Source organism: Typha angustifolia, chromosome 6 (assembly GCF_048772165.1).
Source record: "Typha angustifolia cultivar Huaian chromosome 6, ASM4877216v1, whole genome shotgun sequence".
NCBI lineage: Eukaryota > Viridiplantae > Streptophyta > Magnoliopsida > Poales > Typhaceae > Typha > Typha angustifolia.
Window position 1 is genome coordinate 4,490,964 of NC_133244.1, and position 21,763 is coordinate 4,512,726.

A 21,763-nucleotide genomic window follows, 5' to 3' on the forward strand; every position below is an offset into this window, starting at 1 on the left:
CAAAAAATAGTAAAAATGTAGGGTGGATTTGAAAATTTTTCTTATCTTTAATATATTTTATGTTTCGAATCAGCACTTTACATCCAACTGTCAAAAAAGCCCATGAGCTCGCGAGGCTCATGGGCTAGGGTTGTGAGCCCAGATGAGCGCTCTCGAGTCTTATTGAGTTGAAGATGAGTTGAGCCAAGCCGAGCTAAGAAATAACTCACTTAAGCTCGGCTCATTTACACCCCCTACACAGCACAATACTAGAGTATTATTACCTTAGAAAAGAGCAAAAGAAAAATAAACAAACAAAGCCAACATAAAAGGACTTAGATTCGGGGAGACATACATCTAGAGGGCGATGGTTAGGAGGAGAATTAATAATATTTTCCTTGTGATAAACTAAATTTCGCCGGAGAAATATTGGGGAGATATGCACCATAAACTAAATTTTTTAAATTTTTGCCTCACTAACCGTTTTTAGTGTTCTTTGCAGCTTCACCCAAAAATTTTCTAAAGTACCAAAACTGCCCTTGCAGCACTTCTGAGGATATCTATTTAATGAATGTAGAGAGAGATCTTCAATTGTAAGGTACGATAAGACTTTATTTAAATATTAATTGATCAAATCATTATCAACAACACATGTTGTTATGTCTTTTCCGGTTGTATACTCATTAGTAATGACTAACAAAATATAGGAGAGAAGAGATTTATTTATTCTCCCGCAGCATAACAAATTGCATACTTACTCCATACTTGCTCCTAGAGGTGATCATTAGGCGGGCCGAGCCAGTTTCGGGCCGACTATCATAAAAACCTTATAACTTAGAAGGTGATTACTTTTGACAGTTCACAGATTTGTTTTTGCCAAGTTCTATGTGTTTAGTCATTAGGGCAACAATGTACACAATCAAGCATCCATTTACATCAAAATATTTACAATGTTCTCATTCAAGTAACATAGAAGATGTTAAGCTCAGCTTTCCATCTTTGTATGTCAAACTGGTAATCTTACAAGATTGCATCAAGAATATCACATATTTGCAAACTTTTCTCAAGGGCTTGGTAGTATGAAGTCTTTCATTAAATACTCCAACTGAAGAGAACTTGTGGATGTTGGATTCTGACCAACCTGAATAAGCTGCTTCATAGTCTTAGATCCTATGAACTATGGTAGCTTGAGGCATTTGCTGTCCCTAGAACAGAATACAGAGCTGCAAAAGGCAAGGGTACTGTATAGACCAATCTTTCCCTCTACTGAAGCACATAACTGATGGAATCAAACAGCCTCTCAAGCAAAACGTTAATATTCGAGCAGTAGGTTTCTCATGCGGCAATGCCAAGCAATAGCTTGAGCTAGCTGTCTATCAGACCGAGTTAAACAACATTAGATATAAGAATGTGGGATGGTTTACCAATCTTCTATATCATCTTCTTCATTGTTATCGGAGTTCATTCCTTCGGAGTTACCTATATTTGACCAATCTGAGTAATCCTCTACATCATCGTCTTGCAAAAGTTCCTCACATGTATGAACACCAACTACTTTTTGAGAAGTCAAATATTTTGCAGTGGGCCTGAAATCAGTTGCTATGTCGGATAAGATACATGAACCAGAGGTTCTTATGTTCTCAAATCTCTCCTTAAGCATCTGATCCTGCATTTTCCAACATTGAAAATTCAGAAAGAATAAAGACAACCTAAAACTTCAGAAGTGATAAGATGCCAGGATAGATAATTATGGTTAGTTACAGATATCAACAGGCAAACAGCTTGATGCATGTTTAGGTTAATCATAATTTCTAATCATCACAATCACTCAGGCATTTCCTCAGGAACATTCGTGCAGGGAAAGCTGCTCAAGTTCAAGAAGGAAAATTTCAAATAGTCTCATTCAATGTCACAAGTGGGCCAAACCATGTGCGTTCAAACAAGAGCCAGGTACCGCTTATCAATAGTTGAGATGAACGTACAATTAGTTTTCCACAAGTCAAATCAAGTTGCTCTCAAGTAAGGAATTATTAAAGGGTAAGGTCCAACATACAGAGAATTTCAGCAAATCTTAATTGCTATCTTACTGTGATAAAGACCATATATATGGCAACCAAAAACGTAGAAAAAAATTCTAACATCAAATAAATGCAAGAAAAGAAGATTATTATCATAATCATTCTAATAATCGAGGCTATTTATTTTCCTAATAGGTGAAACTGAGGAAATAACGTATTACTTCAAGTGCCTTTTCATTTTGACTAGGATGACTAGTGAAGTACTAAAAAGGTTGAAAAGACAAAACTGCCAGATAACTGCTTACATAGGAACAGCAAAGTTCTATATCAGATTGAATGAAAGTCTATATTTGCATTTATTCACATCATGTTGATAGTATGCGACATCAAGCATTTGGTATGAGACACCATATCTCCATTATGCTGTCATTGAATGATTCCAAGTCTGAAAGTTGAATACCTCAGTTAGACCCCCTCGTAACACCTACTTGACTTGCTGACTTGTTTTCAGTACAATAACTTTCCGTTATCTGGATTAATAACATGACCTCAAGGAATGTGACGGTGTTGCATCATGCAGGAAACCAGGAAGCATGGTCTTATATATACCATGCAATAATTTCATATGTTGAATCTTGGGTATACTATATGGCTAGTTACAAGTATAAACTCTACATGAGTATATGAAAACCATACTCTAGTTGGTTTCTCAAAAACTATGTAATTGTAATTTTGTTTAGCAAATATTCAAGAAACCATTGGTAATTCAATCATCATTAGTCATGACAATATTAAGAGATTAGTAAATGACAAAAATTAAATAAGGAATAACTGAGTTAGTAGTCTTCTGAAATTATATTGGTTTCCACTAAGAAACCAACCAAAGCTAATAGTAGACTTTGAATGTACATTACATGGCATGTAAATCACATCAACTCAACTCTACCTTAAAAACCCATCATCTCACTGATGCAAACCAAGTCTGGTCGGATTGTATTATGAAGATATTAGGCTCCATGGATCGAGTCTATTTATCTTTTAATTAATTCATGGTGTAAGTCATTTAAATAAGTTTACTTATGTCATATAAGTCCCTAAGGCAAATCTAGTTAAGTCATGCAAGCCACTGAGATACCCAACTTCTATATATAGAGGGGCTCAACTTCTTTGTTTAAGAATCCAAGTATCCAGAATTAATTAAGTTTAGTTATTTTCTTATTATCGCATTTATTGTTTTATCGTAGTTATTAGATCATTTTATCTTTATAGGAGTAAATCATAACTGTAGAACCCTTCCAAGCACCCCCAACCTTAGCCACCATTCTCTACCACGAGCCACCCTAATATACGGTCGTCCACCACCACCCTTCGTCATCCGCCACCCTCCGACGACTGCCGCAACGTCGAATATCTACTAATCTGTCCCATTCTGACTTTCCTCAACTATTTTATCTATCTTTTTATCCCGACCTCCAATTTACGTAAAACAAAAAACTATTAAAACCCTAACTACTGAGGCTACCACTATACAAATTTTTAAAATTTTCTTACGTCCAGATCAATTCAGATCTAGTTCGTAACACTCACCAACCAAAGATCAACTCATCCACAACATAATCAGGCATGATAACTTTTACTGTTGAAAATATGTGCAGAAAATGTACTTGACTAGTACTTAGGAACCTAGTTAATAATTTTAAATTCTTAACTTGCATATTAGATCTGCAAATGCAATTTCACTCACGGAATCCTACTACATGAGGCTCTTTCCAACATGGAATCTGCAAAAGGAAGATATATGTAGCCTACCAATGAAGCATAGATACGGATACGGATACGGAATACGGAGATATGACAAATCCTTAAAAGTGGGATATGAATATGACATGGATTCACAAATAAGTAAATAAATAATATATTTTCAATTTGTTGTCAACAAATATAATTTATGGTAGAAATAATTATATCTCAGAAATGATAAGATAAAAGAAAAGAAAGCCTATAGATTTAGTATCTAGATGCTTAAAGCTTTAAAATAATATTGTAACAAAAATAGATATGAAACTCAAAATTTTAGTGAAATATTAAAACCTAATTCAACTATTAATCTACAATTAATTTGAATCTTTAAATGGCTTTTAATTTATATGTTTAATTCATTATCTAATAAACAAAACCTTAAAAGTATCATGAAGAATTGGATAATCATATATACATATAAAGTATATGTCTTATATTATTTGTTAGCAAAAGAAAGGATTGGATGATCAAAAAATGTATTGGAGCCATATTAGAGTTGTATCCAGTCGTATCAAAGTCGTATCCAATCGTACTAGAATCATATCCTATAATATCAGTTTTATCCCATCGTATCATAGTCATATTAGAAAATCAATTTCTTTTTTAATTTGAATATTCCTCCAGCCGTATCCGATATGTATTGCGCCGTATCAGTGGCATATCAGCATCCAATACATATCGAATACCAGTACGGAGGGGTAAACAAAGTATTCATGCTTCATATTAGACTACTGGCATTAATGAAGAGACTGCTTCTACGAGTTGAACTCATGATTGAAGAGGACTACTACCTTTCATTGCTTATGAGATCTTGAAGTTTTTTCTTTACGAAAAGATTAAATTCGCTTGTTTATTTATTTCATGATATATATTATGAAACCATGTTAAATTCAAAGTTCTGAGTATCGAGATCGGGATCAGAATCAACCATTCGAAAAAAACAATACCTATCGGCCATTCAGTATCGGCTATTTCAGTATCAAACTATTTTTAATTACGTAAAATGTTAAAAATTATTTTAAAATAAAGAAAAAAAACATAAAATGTAAAAAATAATAATAAAATATATATTACTCAAATATGAAGTTTAAAAACCAAAAAAATACTACTTCCTCAATTTTCTCTCTCTCTCTCCAACTCTCTCTTCACTCTCAGACAAATAAAAGATCCCCTTCTTTCCTTCTTTCCCTCTCTCCCACCCTCCCACTCTCGAACCTATCTCTTAAGTCTTAACATAGTTTGCTTAGGCGACAATGAATAATCCATCAAGTTTCTTTAGGCTACCATGAAAAACTTTTGCTGAGATCATTATAAATGAAACACTTCAACTATTCATCTACCTGAATTGCAATATCGATTATATTATTTTCAGCTTTATTATGGCACTAACAGTAAGGGTTAGGTAAAGCCAGCCTCTATGCCACAAATTATTAGCCTGTAGGCAACAAGCACTTGACACAGGTTAACATTGACACCCACATTACTTACTTTTTAATCTATTTTGACTAACCTAAATTGAATCGTAGATCATGTTTTCTTTCTATATATATGCACATGTTCAGAGTTAAAAGGCATGAATTTTTCATATTAGGAGATAAGAAGCATATAACTTCATATTAGTCAGACTAGATTACTATTTCAAATACAGAAAACACAGATAATTCAGTGTAGTTTGGTAAGATAAATAGCAACAAGATGACCTGATAATAGATGTACCTTATTAAACCGGAAAGATTGCTCAATTTGCCAAACCCTCGGACTACGGATAGTGTGCCACCTGTGGGACAAATCAGTGATAAGTACCTTTAATTTCAGAGTTCAGACTTAATACATCAAACAGTAACCTAAATAACAAACAGTAGACCTTGATGGTGAAGGCTGTGAATTTCCAAAAAGAACTCCACGCACTGCAACTGAAGTAGCAATTCCGTGCGCTAAACTTTCCGATTCATGTCTCACATTTTTCACCAGGCATGAAGATGACGGTAGATTGCTAGCAAGAAGGCAGTCTGCATCACTGATATAGGACATGACGAGAGATGCACTCTCCACCGCATCATCATTTATGAAATCCAGAACTGAAGAAGAAAATTGGGACATATTACATCAAAAAAGGTGGAAGTACTTATTTGAAAACAGTATTGTCAATTTTAACACGGATTTGAGCACTAATTTTACAAAATTAAAGCTTAAACAAGCCTTCAAAGTTTTTGGTGTCCATTACCATCACTTTGCAAATAGCAACATCCAATCAAGCAAAACCAATAAGAAGATTCTAGATGATGCATGACATCAATTTTTGGTTTTCCTTCCTAATAAGTGCATAATGAATAGTGGAAAAATATATCACTCATTCCACAAAATCCATGTAACACCCAAAATCCCAACCTGCCCCCCACCGTACTCTCTTTCTTCTTCTTCTTCTTTCGTGCACGCCATCGCTGCCGAGCCTCACCTATTTCCTCCTCCACCCCACCATCTCTCTCTCCATCTCCTTCTCTCGTGCTGCCGACACCGGAGCCGACCCACCCAAATCCTAGAACCCTCTCAGTAAGCCCCTAAACCCCTCGTTAAATTTCAGTAATCGACCCCTTCACCTCGCCTTCACCGGAGTTCTCGGCGGCCGACGACTTCGCGTCTAACCGTCCAGTCCGAGAGCTCCGGTGGGGGGAACCTCCATGGCCGCCGACCATGGAGTGCACCTCGCCGCCTCGTCGGCCACCCCGGCCATGGAGCGAGCCGCTCCTGGTCCCCCGTGGACAGGGAGGGTGGTCCTCAATGCTCCACCGCGGCCTCGAGCTCCGCTCCTTTGGGCTCGAGTCCTCCTCCTCTCTTTTTCTTTTTCCTTTTCTGCACCGCCAGCACCATCGGCCTCGGTGGTGGCCATGCCTCCCTCCTCTATCTCCTTCCCTTGGAAGGAGATAATGGAGGAGGGTGGGGGTGGGGTTAATCAAAACCTCCCACCCACTTCATGGTGGGCTACGGTCTAACCGCAGCCCACCACATCCAATCCCTTGTGAGCTGCAATTGGACTGCAGCCCACCAAGGCCTCCTTGCCCTGCTGGGTTGGGCTCGAGCCCAACCCAGTACCCCACCTATGCACTAGCAGGTTGGTCTAAACTTAAAGCCCGGCCTAGGCCCAATGGGATTATTTGGACCTTATAAGCCCTATTTCCCTATCCTCACCTTATTAATTAGCCTAACCACTCCCCTAAAGACAAATTCTTATTACCTAAATAATGTGAATTTTAGGATGATATGGAATTCAACCCTAGGGAACCCTTGACTCATGTGATATGCCTAAACCTAAATTCTCTAATAGGATAATTAATTCTATTAATTCACTAACCTTACGTATGGCTTTACTTGCATGAATTGTTAGGATCAACACCGTGCGAGGAGGATTTTGGGATCCCGCAGGAGCCGGCTAGTTGAGGGGAATTAGAGTACTGTGGAGATCCCCAGGCGAGTAGAGTTTCTATAAGTCTAGAACAATGTAGTTGCTGCTATTATACTCTTTATGATATATAAGAATGATAGTATTAGCGCATGCATTTAGTATAACTATTATGTATCCAGTATGCGCAGTTGTTGATAGTATACTTTTAATAATGTTGTAGGAATGTTAATGTTACCACATGCATTTAGTGTAACTATTATGTATCCTAGTATGTGCAATTGTTGATAACATACTCTTCATGATGTTATGAGAATGTTAATGTTAGCACATGCATTAATGTAACTATGATCTACATGTATCCTAATATGAGACACTCTTGCATAAACATCTGTAGCAAATATAGAATGTAATAACCATAATGACTATGACATGACTATACATCAACAGACACTACGTCACTTCCATCTATCATTAGTTAGTCGCGTTCTAACTAGGCAATGCCCTCTACTCTCTCAGCCCAGGGTTAAGGGTAGAGTTTATCGTATATGACTTATATTATTAGTGGCCTATACCTGAGGTCGTTAGCCTGAGTAGCATTCAGGTAATTACACTACATGGTCAGAACTAGATTATGATGATACTAAGAATATGATTGTGAGACGGGGATGTATCTCTAACGGTACCCGACGATGCAGGGTCGTGGCGCCTACTAATAAGTTGAGGGCTTTTGACTATTCCACTGAAGGCGGTGATGATTTAGAGATAGTGAGATATGAGCCTACGACCGGGGTCCTTACTCTGATGGCTACAGATAACAAGTCACATGCAGTGTTGCCATGTATATTTGGGTGACATTACCGCTAAATATATATATATCCCTCCTCGATGTATGAGACGATAGGTGGTTATGTGATGGATAATTTCTTAAGAATATCTAAATTATGTGGTAAATTGTTCGGTGAGCTATGATAAATCATGATTAATGCCTTGGTGAGCATGTGATGACTAACTCTCCTTGACTTGCGTGAATATGAGGAAAACTACTATTTTTACTCCTAAGCATAACATGTAAAAGCTATAATTGAGATTTGTATGAATAAGAGATTATATCAAACTTTACACTTGTGTAGACTTGTCCTGATATGATTAGGAGTTGGCATGCTCAAGGACAGTACCGTATAGTCTATATCGTTTGCATTGATTTAGTAACTCATTTTAAGTCATTTAAATAAGCTTATTTTATTGTTAGCAAGTATAGGCATACATTGGAATATGCACTTATGATTTTATTGTTATAGATTGTATGAATTCTACTCGCTGGGCTGTGTGCTCACCATCTCTTGGTGGCATCATTTCAAAGTTAGAGAAAGCATGTGCCAATAGCGAGGAATAGCTGCTTTTACTTCATTTAGAGTTATTTCTATTAGTTGTAATAAGCTCCTGCGAGGGTATTATGATTGGAGTTGTATTTTGGATATTGGAGTTGTATTTTGGACGTGTATCTTTGAAGGCTTGTTGTGGCCTGTGGAACTTGTATTCGGACTCACATTTTGCTTGAGACTATTTATGGTACGAACATATATTTTTATGTGCCTTGTGGAAACATATTACTGATAGATCACGTTATACACCGCGTGCGGAAGATTTACCCACGCGGTATACACGTGTATTTGGAGGTTTGGGTGTTTCAATCCGTCTATAAATTGGTGCTAATTTTGCCTATAGAAATTAGTTAACATTTGAAATGGAAGATTAGACACTTGGAGACACTAGGAAAAAAGAATGCCTTATAACTTTAACTTCTGACAATCTAGAGGATTGGTACTTTCAACTACGGTTCATCAAAGGCAAGGATTGTCATGCATGTGGCATGGCATGACATGCCGCAACACTTGCTAAATGTACCACGATACTAGAGGTTCCCGCCGTGTTGTGCCACTTGCCAACTATATCTCAATACTAGAGGATCCACCGCCTGACCCTATGTAAGAGAGGAGAGAAAAAAGAGTGGAGAAAGAGAGGTAGAGGGAGAGGGAGACTACTTACCACGACGCCCTCGTCGATGAGGCTCTCCTATTCACTCTCGCTATCGCCCTCATCTTTCTCCTCTCCATGCCCTAGAGGTTGATCTGCTACTTTAAGTTAGATCCGCTTTGTATATCCATTTACTTGTCAACCCCTTTCCCGATTGGCTTCTCCGATCTCACTTCAAGGGAATGGAGAGGAGAAGGATGAGGGCGACGGCAACGAGGAGAGTGTGACCAATGACAAATGCTTTGCAACACAGTAAGTAGTCTAACTTATTTGCAGATCATCTCGCTCTGTCCTTCCACTAGGTGCCATGCGACAACCTCATGCCCTATGCCAATATTATGTTGACACGGCAATCCATAAGCACAAGTAGTTATGCAGGAACTCATCCTGTTCTATAAGGATGAAGATAGCTCCACTATCAAAGATTAGTTATAACTCTATGACCACTAATTCTAATTCTCAAAAAATATTGGTGGCATCCTAGTAGCATGAGCTTAGACAGTGATCGGTAAGGTATTCTTCTATAAATGGAAACTATCCTAGTGGGTCTCATGGGAAGACCTACCTTTTATTAAGTTTCCCTTGGCCAGGATATTTCATATACCATAAGTCCTTCTAGTTGATTTATTTAATATTATCTTGGAAAATTGCACGAATAATTGCCTTGCCAATTTTGAATAACATTTGCATATAGGATTCCGATGTGAAAAATGAATAAGAAAAATCTACTACAAGTCAATCGCCTAAGTACATAAGGATCAATAACCGTAGCACAAGTAATAAACAAATCAAGCCATTCCTAGAAAGTCAATCATAAAGTTAAAGAACATAGCAAATTAGTAGTCTTCCTGCGGACAAAATTCCCACAATTTGCTCAGTGGTGCTAATACAATATATTTATCAGAACTGTGATTTACTTTACTTGTTTGCATCTTCCTATTCTAATGTTTTGCCCAAATCAAGTCTACCAAGCCCTAGTCCCATGAAGCATGAATACGAATACGGGATATGATACGATATGTTACAGTACGGGATACGATATGATATAAATATGTTAATACTACAAATTTTGAAAAATAATGATAATATACGCGTATGATACATAGCTCATATATGTATATATTTATGTCTACACATATATTAGGGAACTTGTTTGCTAGCATTTTCTTAATTGATTAATATATTATTGTTACATATGATACTATATAAAGTCCTCTAATTTATTCATTAAAGAGCTACCATTCATAACAAAAGTCCAATATATTACATAGTATTTTATTAACCAAAATGTAAGATGATATGACCCAATCTAAGGGTGGCCAAGGATCACCAATGGATCTGCCTAGGATGTCCAAAAGAAGGGTGATAAGGACTGGCTTGGGGTACTCAAGCTCTGATGCCAAATTGATATGGTAGATGGCTAGATTATGATTGGCTTACGGCTATAGTCGCGGGCAAAGACGCGAATCATATAGAAGATAAAGATGGTTGAGGCAAAAAGAGACGAAGGGGGATAAGTAGACGAAAGAGAAGACTCGGGCAAGTTCTATGTAAAGCTTGTAATAGCATATTCTAACAGTCTCTACAGATTGAGCAGGTCAACAAAAGGAAAAGAGTTAATGAGACCTATTATCATTTTATCACAAAAAGGATGCCAAGTTCCATTTAACACAATGATAGAAGAGATATCTTCTGCAGCATCTGGATAAACTCAGATGCCAACACCAGAATTACAAGAACAAGTTTATGGTAAACCTCAACAATACAAGGGATCTGGTTAAGTCTGCTAAAAGCTTGTGGCTAAAATGTAAATGCAAAGGTACACAAATGGTCAAATGCATCTCCATAGGGTTAACCGTAAGTGCAACTTTATTACTAGCATTCAGTTTGTCCTTTTTTTTCTTTTTAAACCTTGGCAATAACATCCTATAGGTTGCATCTACTAGTATATCTAGCCGATTCTATCATTTCTTTCTCTTGTCTAAAAGAGCTTGTTTCTACTTTCTAGTATACTTGCTTTTATAGATTTTTCTAATATTTGCCATTGTTCCTTGTAGAAACTTATGTTGTCCTCGTTCATGTCATCATACATCCAATTTTGTCCCTTTTTCTTATGTTGTTCATGTACTCAAATATGCAAATATTAGCCCAACATGTGCTGCCAGGACTAGTTGTGCAGACAACCTGTCCAAAGGAGATGCACAGGGTGGCACAGTCCCATCCAGCACAAACACCACCCCCACAAGAGGAGGGAGAGGAAGAGAGGAGAGACCCAACCATTGCCACCACTTAATCATCGTTGCTCTCACCACCCCTCCAAACCTAATCAAATCGAGAGCAAGGAAGAAGATGATTGATATCAGATCCTCATGTAAAAGAGACCATTGAGACAACCTAGATATTCTCAGCCTTGGGGCAGCAAAGATATACAAGCAACTTTGTGCAAGCAACCTGTTCAGGCAAGATGTGCATATCAGCACAGTCAACACATGAACATTAAGCCAACTAGCATGGGTTCCTATAAGTCCTTGGTTACAAGAATCTCATGATTCATGAATTAAGATATTTAATGTTCACTAGATGGTAATCTATTAGAAAAGGAACACTGAATATGGATGAGATAATAACATAAATAGAGTAGAATCATGATCTAAGTAGCAGGAGTACACCATCAACTTTCATGTCAACATCTGAAAAAAAATATCCTATTAGTTCTAGAAAATTAACAAAGGTAAATGCTTTCCACATAAAAAAACGAGTATTTCGTATAAACAAAACACAGCTCAGCATCAACTACCACATCATTTTGTAAAGATAAACGATATTATAAGTATTGGCTCATCAAAAACTAATAAGGAGATTTAATTTTCATGGCAAAATGAGAATCTCTTTTCTACGAATCTTACAATAAGAATGATAAGATATGTCCAAAAGAATAAACCAAGTCGTTGTGAGATTAATGGAGCCATAGAAACATTAACTAATGTAACAGTGGCATACATATTTAGAGAATGGCTAATTCATACAAAATTTTAATGAAAAAAATGATCAAAAGGAAAAAAAGAAACAAAGTCTAATAAATCATGCTGCTAAAGATAATGAAGGGAAAATCAGGAGAATAATCACCATTTTCATAGAGAAACTCAACAATAGACCGTGCTTGCCCATGTGCTTGGGAAAAAACCTTTTCCGGATCATCCATCTTCAGTGGATTTCTTCTAAGTTTTTCTTGCAGAGTGAATGAATCTGTAACTGGATCAAATGACATCATCCCCATGAGTCCAATAGACATATGAAGCTCCAGTATTAGTTGACAATACAATTCATAAAAATGAACAAGATCCTATTGAGAATATTTTGCTCTAGATCAAAAGTATTATTTATTTTAAATTGCATAAGATTGTTTTTATGTAAAGATAGAGGAAGTACATGATGACACATTATGTAAAGATAGAGGAAGTACATGAATGAATCTGTAACTGGATCAAATGACATCATCCCCATGAGTCCAATAGACATATGAAGCTCCAGTATTAGTTGACAATACAATTCATAAAAATGAACAAGATCCTATTGAGAATATTTTGCTCTAGATCAAAAGTATTATTTATTTTAAATTGCATAAGATTGTTTTTATGTAAAGATAGAGGAAGTACATGATGACACATTATAAACTTTAACCCCCCATTCACTTCTAAAATAACTTTTTCTTATTCTGGAATACAACTCCTTTTTCCAAAATAACAACTAAGCATTATAACAATCATATTCTATTATACAAATACTATTCATCAAAATTACAACTTATACCACCTACTAACTCAATTACTAATTTAACATTAATACCTATCACATCAACCTACTTTATATCAAATCAAAGGATATTTTGGTAATTTCAAAACAAAATTCTATCTTTTTCTTCACTTTATATCACATCAAAAATAATTATTATACTCTTATTTCAGAAGACAAGTAAATATAGGAATAGTTATTTCTACAATAAAAAGCTCATTTTAGAAATAACAAATAATATACCTATTTTAGAATTGACCTTATTCTTAAAACAAACAAGGCCTAATAGCATAGATGGCAATGCCGACGGCGTACCAGCACATGGCAAGCACCCTCCTAATAACTTCGCCGCTCACCATCGACCTCGTCGACCTACCCGTCGCCGATCGCCACTCGCCGTCGCTGTCACTTCGTCGGGTGCCCTAGCCCGAGAGAGAAGAGAGATATTGAGAGAAAGCGAGAGAGAGAGAGAGAGAGTGGGGTTAAAAACTTAAGTTGCTCTCTCTCTCTCTCTCTCTCGATATCTCTCTTCTCTCTTGGGCTAGGGCACCCGATGAAGCGATGGCGAGCGGCGATCAACGAAGATGAGTATCCCTAACCTTTTTCTCTCCTCTTACAGCACGGCCATCGTTGCCTAATGGTGCATAGGAAATGAAGTAGTTTTTTGGATGAATTTACCGAGGGAAACTATATACTACAAGAAATTAAGGAAGTAAATGATGACACTTTATAAACTTTACTTTATCAAATATAGATTCTAGTTGTAACTTGTCCATAGACTTATCTCTTATTGTATCTATCGACATAGTACCACTCATTTACGTCAATCATTCTGATTTTGGAAACACTAAACATTTGGATATGATGTTCTCTAATTGCTCAACAATCTGATCCATACATCATTGTTAATCTTATGGCCATATTCATCTTAAGGGGCAGAGATATGACAATCACATGACACACCAAAAGTACTTTCCCATTTTAGACATCCGACTCTAGCTCTATAACTGACACTCATCATTCTTTCGATCCAGCACTCTGATAAACGAAGAAAGAGGAGATTTGCGGCCGAGCATTAGCGCAGCAACGTTCAAATAGCAAGGATGCTATGACCTCACACCTGAGACCGATTGAAAGATATAAGAATGAATGAATCCAATGTCATCTATACCGTGTTTTTGGGCTGTCATAATGTGACACTTTAGACTTCCATCGGTCGACTTCTGTCGTTTCTGTCTATTCTGTTTAGGTTATTCATTCCTCTTTCTGTAAATACTTTGGTCTAGTCCGGTATGGAATGAACTTATAATCTGATGATCGAGTCCAGAGCCCTTCCTTTCCGACTGAATTGGAAGATCAAGATCGAATGATGATGGATTGACGGCATAAGTGTCTCTCTCTCATTAAACTATAATCCAAGGTAATAAAAATACACCCTCTTAGAAATTCTTATCCATAAAGAGTAAATTCTTCTCCAATTTGACACCTCAATTTACAAAAATCGTATACCCCAATAGGTCTTAGAACTAATTATCTTAAATATTTTAATTTCCAAGTTTCTTCATCAGAGTACTAGTTTACATGTAATGCAACCAAAAACTTCAAACTAGGGCTTAATCATAATTCTACGAATTCAACAGCTGACATGAAAAACCTCTGCCGAATTCTCTCTCCCTTCCCTGACACCCCACTAAGGTATCATTCTCTTCCTTATCTTTTTTGTCTTTCAACGAACAATCTCCCAAGGCCATCTATTGGCCGTGTCATTCACTTCTTTTTTCCCTTAATCTCCAACATCAAGGAAAACATAGTCATGCCGCTATCTCCACTATATTGTCCTTTCCTACTCCTTGCTGCTATCAAGCTCCTGAGTTGCGATTGTTGGCTACCCACCTCTCCTTCTTTTCTTTCTTAACTTTTGCTCACCGCTTTTTCTCCTCTCTTACTACTTTCTTTTTCTCCATTGCATGGCCTCTTCCCTTGTCCATGATGCAACAGTGCCAACCATAGTAGGTGGCTGGCCATAGCTAGACACCAACTTACCTTCCTTCTCACCCTTCCTTCAATTCTCCTCCAGAGACTTCCCAATCTTCTTACACCCAAACACAGGCAAAGCCATACGCAGAGCTATATCAAATTAAGGTTTTTATTATTATTATAACGTGTGCTACTTTATGCTTAAGCACCTCTTTAACTTGTACATCAACAAAAGTAGTCATTTATAGCAAATTGTTAGACAAATATATTAACAGAAAAGAACATTATCTATAAACTTTTAATGCGTTGATTATGCATTTGTGGCATGAAATCCCAATATGTATTCCCTTCAATATTCAAATTCATAACTCATAAAAAATAAAATAACATCTAGGACAGGTTTTATTGCAAATAGAAACTTATTGACTTAATTGAGAACTTTTAATTTGACATGTCTCTGAAATCTCAAAAGTAACCAAGTATCCAAGAGTATCCATTTTTACCAAAAATATGATATGTAATGATATGTAGGGGAAGTATTTGATATGTGTGAAGTATTGGACGAGTATCATATCAAATACATAAGGGAAGTATTTTGAAGTATCTGTGTTTCGTGGAACATGACTATTGTTTAGAATCTTTGAGTAAGAAACCTACATCATGGTGCCATTTTTTCAATGGTTATATGAATTTTTTTTTCTTTTGTTTTCTTGACGTTTAAGGTTTAAAAGAGTGTAGGTGTAGACCGACAAACAAGTGGCCACTTGACATCTAGAAATAAAGGCGGTTCAGAAATAAACAGATAGAACAAATAGTTGACAAAGGAAAAGTTGAAATTAAAAAATAAAGTCATTAAAATAAATTCATGCATTTCTATTAAGAACCATAATAGGCCATTGAAATATAGTTAATCCAAAAACCTACCAACATTTACAAGTTACAACAAATATGAATATCAAAGGATCTAGATACTAAAACAATATAAAGTATATTGTGGAGAACCTTAGGAAGAATGAAGTGGAGCATAGGCATATTTAGGGGTGAAAACGGATCGGATACAGCTCGGATAGTGCTCAATCCATATCCGGATCCATATTTTTTATCCGGATACGGATTCGGATACGGATATTTGACGGATAGCAAAAATTAAAACCATATCCTAAGAAAACGGATACGGATAATTTTCGGATACGGATCGGATAGTTTTCGAATACGGATCGGATAGTTTCGGATACGGATCGAATAGTGTTCGGATAAATTTTCGGATCTTAAACAAATACGTATCAAATTTTAAACAAATTAATAAAGTATTGAGTGCAGGTTGTATAAAATAAACCATCCACATATGTCAACCGATTGCCATACAAGAAAAGACCAATTAAGGTTTTCTATTTGAGATAGCAGAGAAATATGCATAATTTGTGCTTATATTAATCTATCAGTAACTCTAGATTCTCCCAGCAATGATATTAACAATAGAAGATATTGCCCTTCATTGCATTGCCGGTGAGTGCTATTTGACTTCATTATGGTGCGAATTTAGGTAGGATTGTAGAGTCCTGCAGGCATCCAGATATCCCTAATATTTTTGGGCATCTTCTTCCTTTTATCATGGCCAATATACTCCCAATCCTGCCAAAGGTTAAAAATGTCTATGAATGCATTAATATACCTGACCAATGGAGTGGAGGGAGGGTCGACGGCGGTGGAGGAGGGAGGACCCGTGGAGGGAGGGTCGGTAGCGGTGGAGGAGGAGGACCCGTGGAGGGAGGCCGATGGAGGAGAGCTGAGGTCGACGAGGGAGGGCCGGTGGAGGAGAGCCGAGTTTGATGAGAGAGGGCTGGAGGAGGGAGGCGGTGAAAACAGGTGAGAGCGATGTGGATTTTTGTCCTTAGATGGAAGCGGCGCCGCGGCTAGCAGTGAAGATGTGAGGGCGATGGAGATTTGGGGGAGATGGTGAGTAGATGGAGGCAGTGATGGCGGTGAGGGTGGTGGGCTAATTTTAGATGGAGGCGACGGGATCGAGGACCCGTGGAGTGAGGCTGGTGGAGGAGAGCCGAGGTCGACGAGGGAGGGCCGGTGGAGGAGAGCCAAGGTCGACGAGGAAGGGCCGGAGGAGGGAGGCGGTGGAAATGGGTGAGCCGGTGAGGCCGTGAGGGCTAGCAGTGAGGGCGGCGCCGTGGGTAGCAGTGAGGTCGATGGAGATTTGGGGGAGTCGGGGAGATGGTGAGTAGATGAGAGATACAGGTAGGGTTTAGTAACTTTAGTTAAGTATTTATTAAGCGGGTAAACGGATATCCGTTATCCGAATCCGTATCCGATAAAATCAACTAAACCCGTATCCGTATCCGGATCCGGATTTTTTTCTAAAAGGCTATCCTATCCATATCCGGATCCGGATCCGGATATTTTTGGAAATAGCTATCCGTATCCGTATCCGAATCCGGATCGGATAGGATTTTCCTATCCGTATCCGATCCGATCCGGATCGGATAGCGGGTCGGGTCGGACTTAATCCGACCCGTTTTCACCCCTAGGCATATTCCATCTATGTTAGCAGTAATATCAGTATCCTGCATTTATATCCATTCATTTGATGAATTATTTACTCAATAGAAATTGAAAAGTTCGAAGTATCTCACTAAGGTTCCGTGAACATGGAGGCAATATGCATTTTGTAAATTTGGATATTTATAACCTTATTATAATGAAGTCAATTAGTGCATGAGAAACAAATGAAGTGCATATAGGAACATAGCCTGAAGACAAAGTTTCAGCTAGGATGATGACAAAGGAAATCACTAATTGTTCTGCATTTAAATTGCAGTTTGTATTGTAAGGAGTAAGGACAAGAGTGAAAATGACTAAATGAGGATATCTTTCTCTCAGTACTATCATTGGCAGGTCTGAAAATAAGGGATTTATTAGGTACACTACAACAAAGAAATATAACCATGTTTGTGGTGAAAAAACAATGACATGAGAAATTGGTTGCATAATAATCTTTCATAATCTTTACATGTTCATAGCAATAATTAGAGAAGAATGTCCACATGGAAGTTAAGGAAATCTACTAGACAAAAAAAGCTTATTAGCATGGCACATGACAAAAATATGACCAAGATATTTCAGAATACAGTAAGCTAAAAAGCGACTATTGACAACAGTGCAAGTTCTTTATCAGGTTCAAGTTATCAAATCACTGAAATTCCTTTTACAATATTCTGAACAAGAAAAAAGTTTAATGGAAAGGGTCAAATATAAAAATTATAAAAGATTGAAACAATCTGATGCATTAAGCCATTAAGAAGCCACTAAACAAAAACATAGATGTTAAGCAGGAACCTCACTCCCAGTTCAATTTAAAAGAAAATGATATAATATGTTATGGGACGAATATGAAAGCCCAACTCATGTAGTATCACTAGATATCAGGCAAATAACAAAATTAGTATCACATACCCTGATCAACAACATCATGTGTCAATCTCTTGTTATGCAGAAACTTTCCAAGGGCATGAAACAATGTAAGTGTTTCATCTTTTCCATATGGAAAGGATACCATACAATTAAGGCTTCTCTCTTCCTGCCTTGAGACCAACGAACTCTCGAGCTTATTGGATTTTAATTCAGACTGAGTAGCACTTAGTGTTGATCCAGAAAAAGAGCAGCATTCAGGCTTTATAGTATAGTATTGTAAAGATGTTATTGCATGTCTGATGTCACCTCCACTCGCTTTTGCTATCTGATCTATCAATTCAGCAGTCACATCACACTTCTCTTCTTTGCATATTCTAACAAGAGATTTCTTGATGGAATTTACGGTAACTGGGTTGAAGGTGACCTGAAACATATTTACTAGTGTGTTTCGATTATTTGAGGTAACTAAAATTTTGTAACAAAATTTCTTTTGCCTAGTTCAGTGATTATTATTTCCTAGAAACAGTACATGAAATGGCACCTTATGGGCGCCAGCTCCTTGAAGTGAGGATTCAACCTCTTCCCAACAGAATGCTGAGCTTCCAGTAGACTCAGTTTTATGGCATTGAGTAATCAATATAACTGTTGGAACTTGAGTCCACCTGGTAAGATCTGTTAAGCACTTCCTTAATCTTACAAAAGCAACTCTTCCATTTGTCATAGGGATGTCATCAATCAAGAGAATAATTGGTTTCCTTGGTTCTGCGGAGCTGATTGATTGAAGCAATGAGTACTTTCTTATCTTCTCAACAAAGTTTTCAAACTCTTCCAACTTCGAAATATAATGTACACCTACAAAAGAAGTTACCATCAGTTGCATGCTTTCTAAAGTAAATGTAGAAAGCCAAGTAGCTCCAAATGATGAATTGTGTAACAGAAAAGAGCACCTGAATTAACATTATGCACATGTTCTTGCCAAAGTGTGGGCGTGGGAGTCGTCCACTCATACAGTACAGCTCCAAGCTCTGAAGCAATTACATGAATAGTGGCCTGAAAGGAGGACTAAAACTTTATAAAACTATGTAGTTAGAAAATAAGTAAATGTACAGAAAAAGAAACTATTTGGTAAAGGATGAAATGAAGAAATTATTCAGATTAAAGATCAGCAAATTAAGGAAAGTAGAGTGTTTTCCATAAATGACTTCTACTGAATTTTTACGCCGAAAGATAACAGTAGTGACTACAAGCATCTTTCCAAAATATTAAATCAATATTGAAGAAATTTCCCTGCAAAATCACCCCAAACCCAACTTAACAAATCTTAATATCCCGATTCCCGAATAGTCTATTCTCCAAGACAAGCTAGTCTTCTTGGACTATCCCTCAGAAAATATTCAGTAACTACAAGCACAACAGTAAAACATTCCATTAACATTATAATTGAACAGATACTTATGATTTTGTGCCTTCTCCAATGATCCAACACACCATCTCTTAATTAGCTAAATAAAAAAAAGAAAATCACATGTAAAAGACCAACATACACTAAGCTTTATAACAATCTAAGCTACTCAACAATTTTTGCTATCACTGGATTGGAACATAAATATTGTAGGAGTCTACAGGAGTCCACATATTGGTTACCTTCCTAAACTTTAGCATGTCCTATATTCTTCTCAACTTGAACTACAGTATATTTCTGCACCTGACATCTAATGCTAAAGATACCAGTGACCTAGAAACCCTTCAAAAAACCAGGCTGCAGGTGATACTGTAGGGAAAGCAATTGAAGTAATAAGGGCCAACTACATATAATGATAATTCTGCAAAAGAAGAAAACAAAGAGAGATTATGAGGAGAAAAGAAAACATACAGATTTTCCAACTCCAGCTTGTCCAGTGAGAACAAGAGTATGGTTCCCCCAACTTGGCTGTTAATAAAGGTAAGTCTTTCAAAGTGTTAGTAATGGGTTCACAATGGAGAAGGTAAACTTTAATATCAAAAGATAATTGATCCTATTGAAAAATATACATTTATTATTTTGACTCAAAACTGTTATGAACATAAGTAGACCTGTGCCTTCATCAAAACATTAATCTGGTCAATTTTAGTATCTTGTCTATGGAACTGCTGATACATGGAACTAAAAACACAAGAAATTTGCAAAATCTTCCAAATTTAAGATTATGACAGGCATTAGTAGAAAAGGTTGCTCCACTTAATAAACCAATGACTTGAGGGATAAACCAGAAACAACTCTTAATAAAGACTTATAATCAGCGGCAGCGGCGGCGTGGCGGCAACAAGAAGAAGAATGTATGCAAATCCTTGCTCTTAGTCAAGCACATTTCCATCCAACCAAATCCTACCGTGTTTTTTCACCACTACTTCTCAGCACATTTTCCAGCTTTACTCCTCAAGGAACTTGCACCATAAATGAGATCCCTCTTCCTTACCCAAGTGTTTTGTGGTGCCTTGTGAGACATAATCTGAGGGCACTCCTTTTTTTCCAATATCCCACAAGGAACAGTATGTTCTACAAATATCCATGGTCCTAACTCCCAAGTATCAGTATCAGCATTGGTGTCAGCTACTAAAGAAAACAAATACCTATGTGATGTATATAGGCCTGTTCGTGAAGCTGGTTGTTATGCGTTACCTTAAAGTGGCCCAGTAGTTAATTACACATATGGATCAATAGGATCTAGTACTTATTATGCATGTATCAGCCACTTCAGTTTAAACCATTTTTTTATTATTTGAAATGCGCAAAATTGCTATAAGATCAAGGAAAAATCCTAAACACTGGAAAAAAACAAAGTGGCAAAAAAATAAGAAAAGAAAGATTACCCAATAAATAGTACCAACATCAAATGAAGAGAAGAGAGGTGGCCAACCAAGAATGTGGTAATTAGGGCAAGAGATGAGAGCAAAAAACAACAAAAAGTTAGGGAAGAAGAATGAGGACTCATCTCACCAATCCTTCACCACATAGGATCTTTCTCATATTGGACAAATCTATTAGGCCTTATTTGGTTTGAGGCTAAGCTCCGAACTAGATTAGTTAATCTCATTTTTTAGTCTTGATTTATGTATCTTAAACTAGTTCAATAAAATATGGTGTTTGGTTATCAACTAGGCCAAAATATAATTATTACTTTTGATGTGATGTGAAAAGGTGAAAAATGTATTACTTTTGGAGTAAAAAATGTATTACTTTTGATATTATTTTTCAATATTTTTAAATAATTTGTAAATATTTTTTAGTTTTTTAATATTTTTAATAATTTACTTTTACCAATTTATCTTTTTAATATTTTTTTAGAAGTTGTTTGTATTCTAA

At 36.8% G+C, this 21,763-nt stretch overlaps 1 protein-coding gene across 3 annotated transcripts in view; it reads right to left on the reverse strand.

Annotated features, from left to right (window-relative positions):
* Positions 1 to 867: 867 nt before the first annotated feature.
* LOC140761802 (cell cycle checkpoint protein RAD17) overlaps positions 868 to 21,763 on the reverse strand; it is a 34,090-nt gene continuing 13,194 nt past the window's right edge. Inside the window, exons 5-12 of one of the 3 annotated variants that reach the window (XM_073099301.1) lie at positions 20,294 to 20,350; positions 19,368 to 19,470; positions 18,962 to 19,272; positions 18,463 to 18,844; positions 12,358 to 12,477; positions 5,662 to 5,875; positions 5,514 to 5,574; positions 868 to 1,645 (exon numbers count right to left, since the gene is read on the reverse strand). In XM_073099301.1, the coding sequence (XP_072955402.1) occupies positions 1,400 to 1,645; positions 5,514 to 5,574; positions 5,662 to 5,875; positions 12,358 to 12,477; positions 18,463 to 18,844; positions 18,962 to 19,272; positions 19,368 to 19,470; positions 20,294 to 20,350 (1,494 nt within the window). In that variant the 3' untranslated portion in view covers positions 868 to 1,399. Of the gene's footprint in view, positions 1,646 to 5,513; positions 5,575 to 5,661; positions 5,876 to 12,357; positions 12,484 to 18,462; positions 18,845 to 18,961; positions 19,273 to 19,367; positions 19,471 to 20,293; positions 20,351 to 21,763 lie in introns of all 3 variants that reach the window. The other 2 variants (XM_073099300.1, XM_073099302.1) reach the window with 2 other exon arrangements.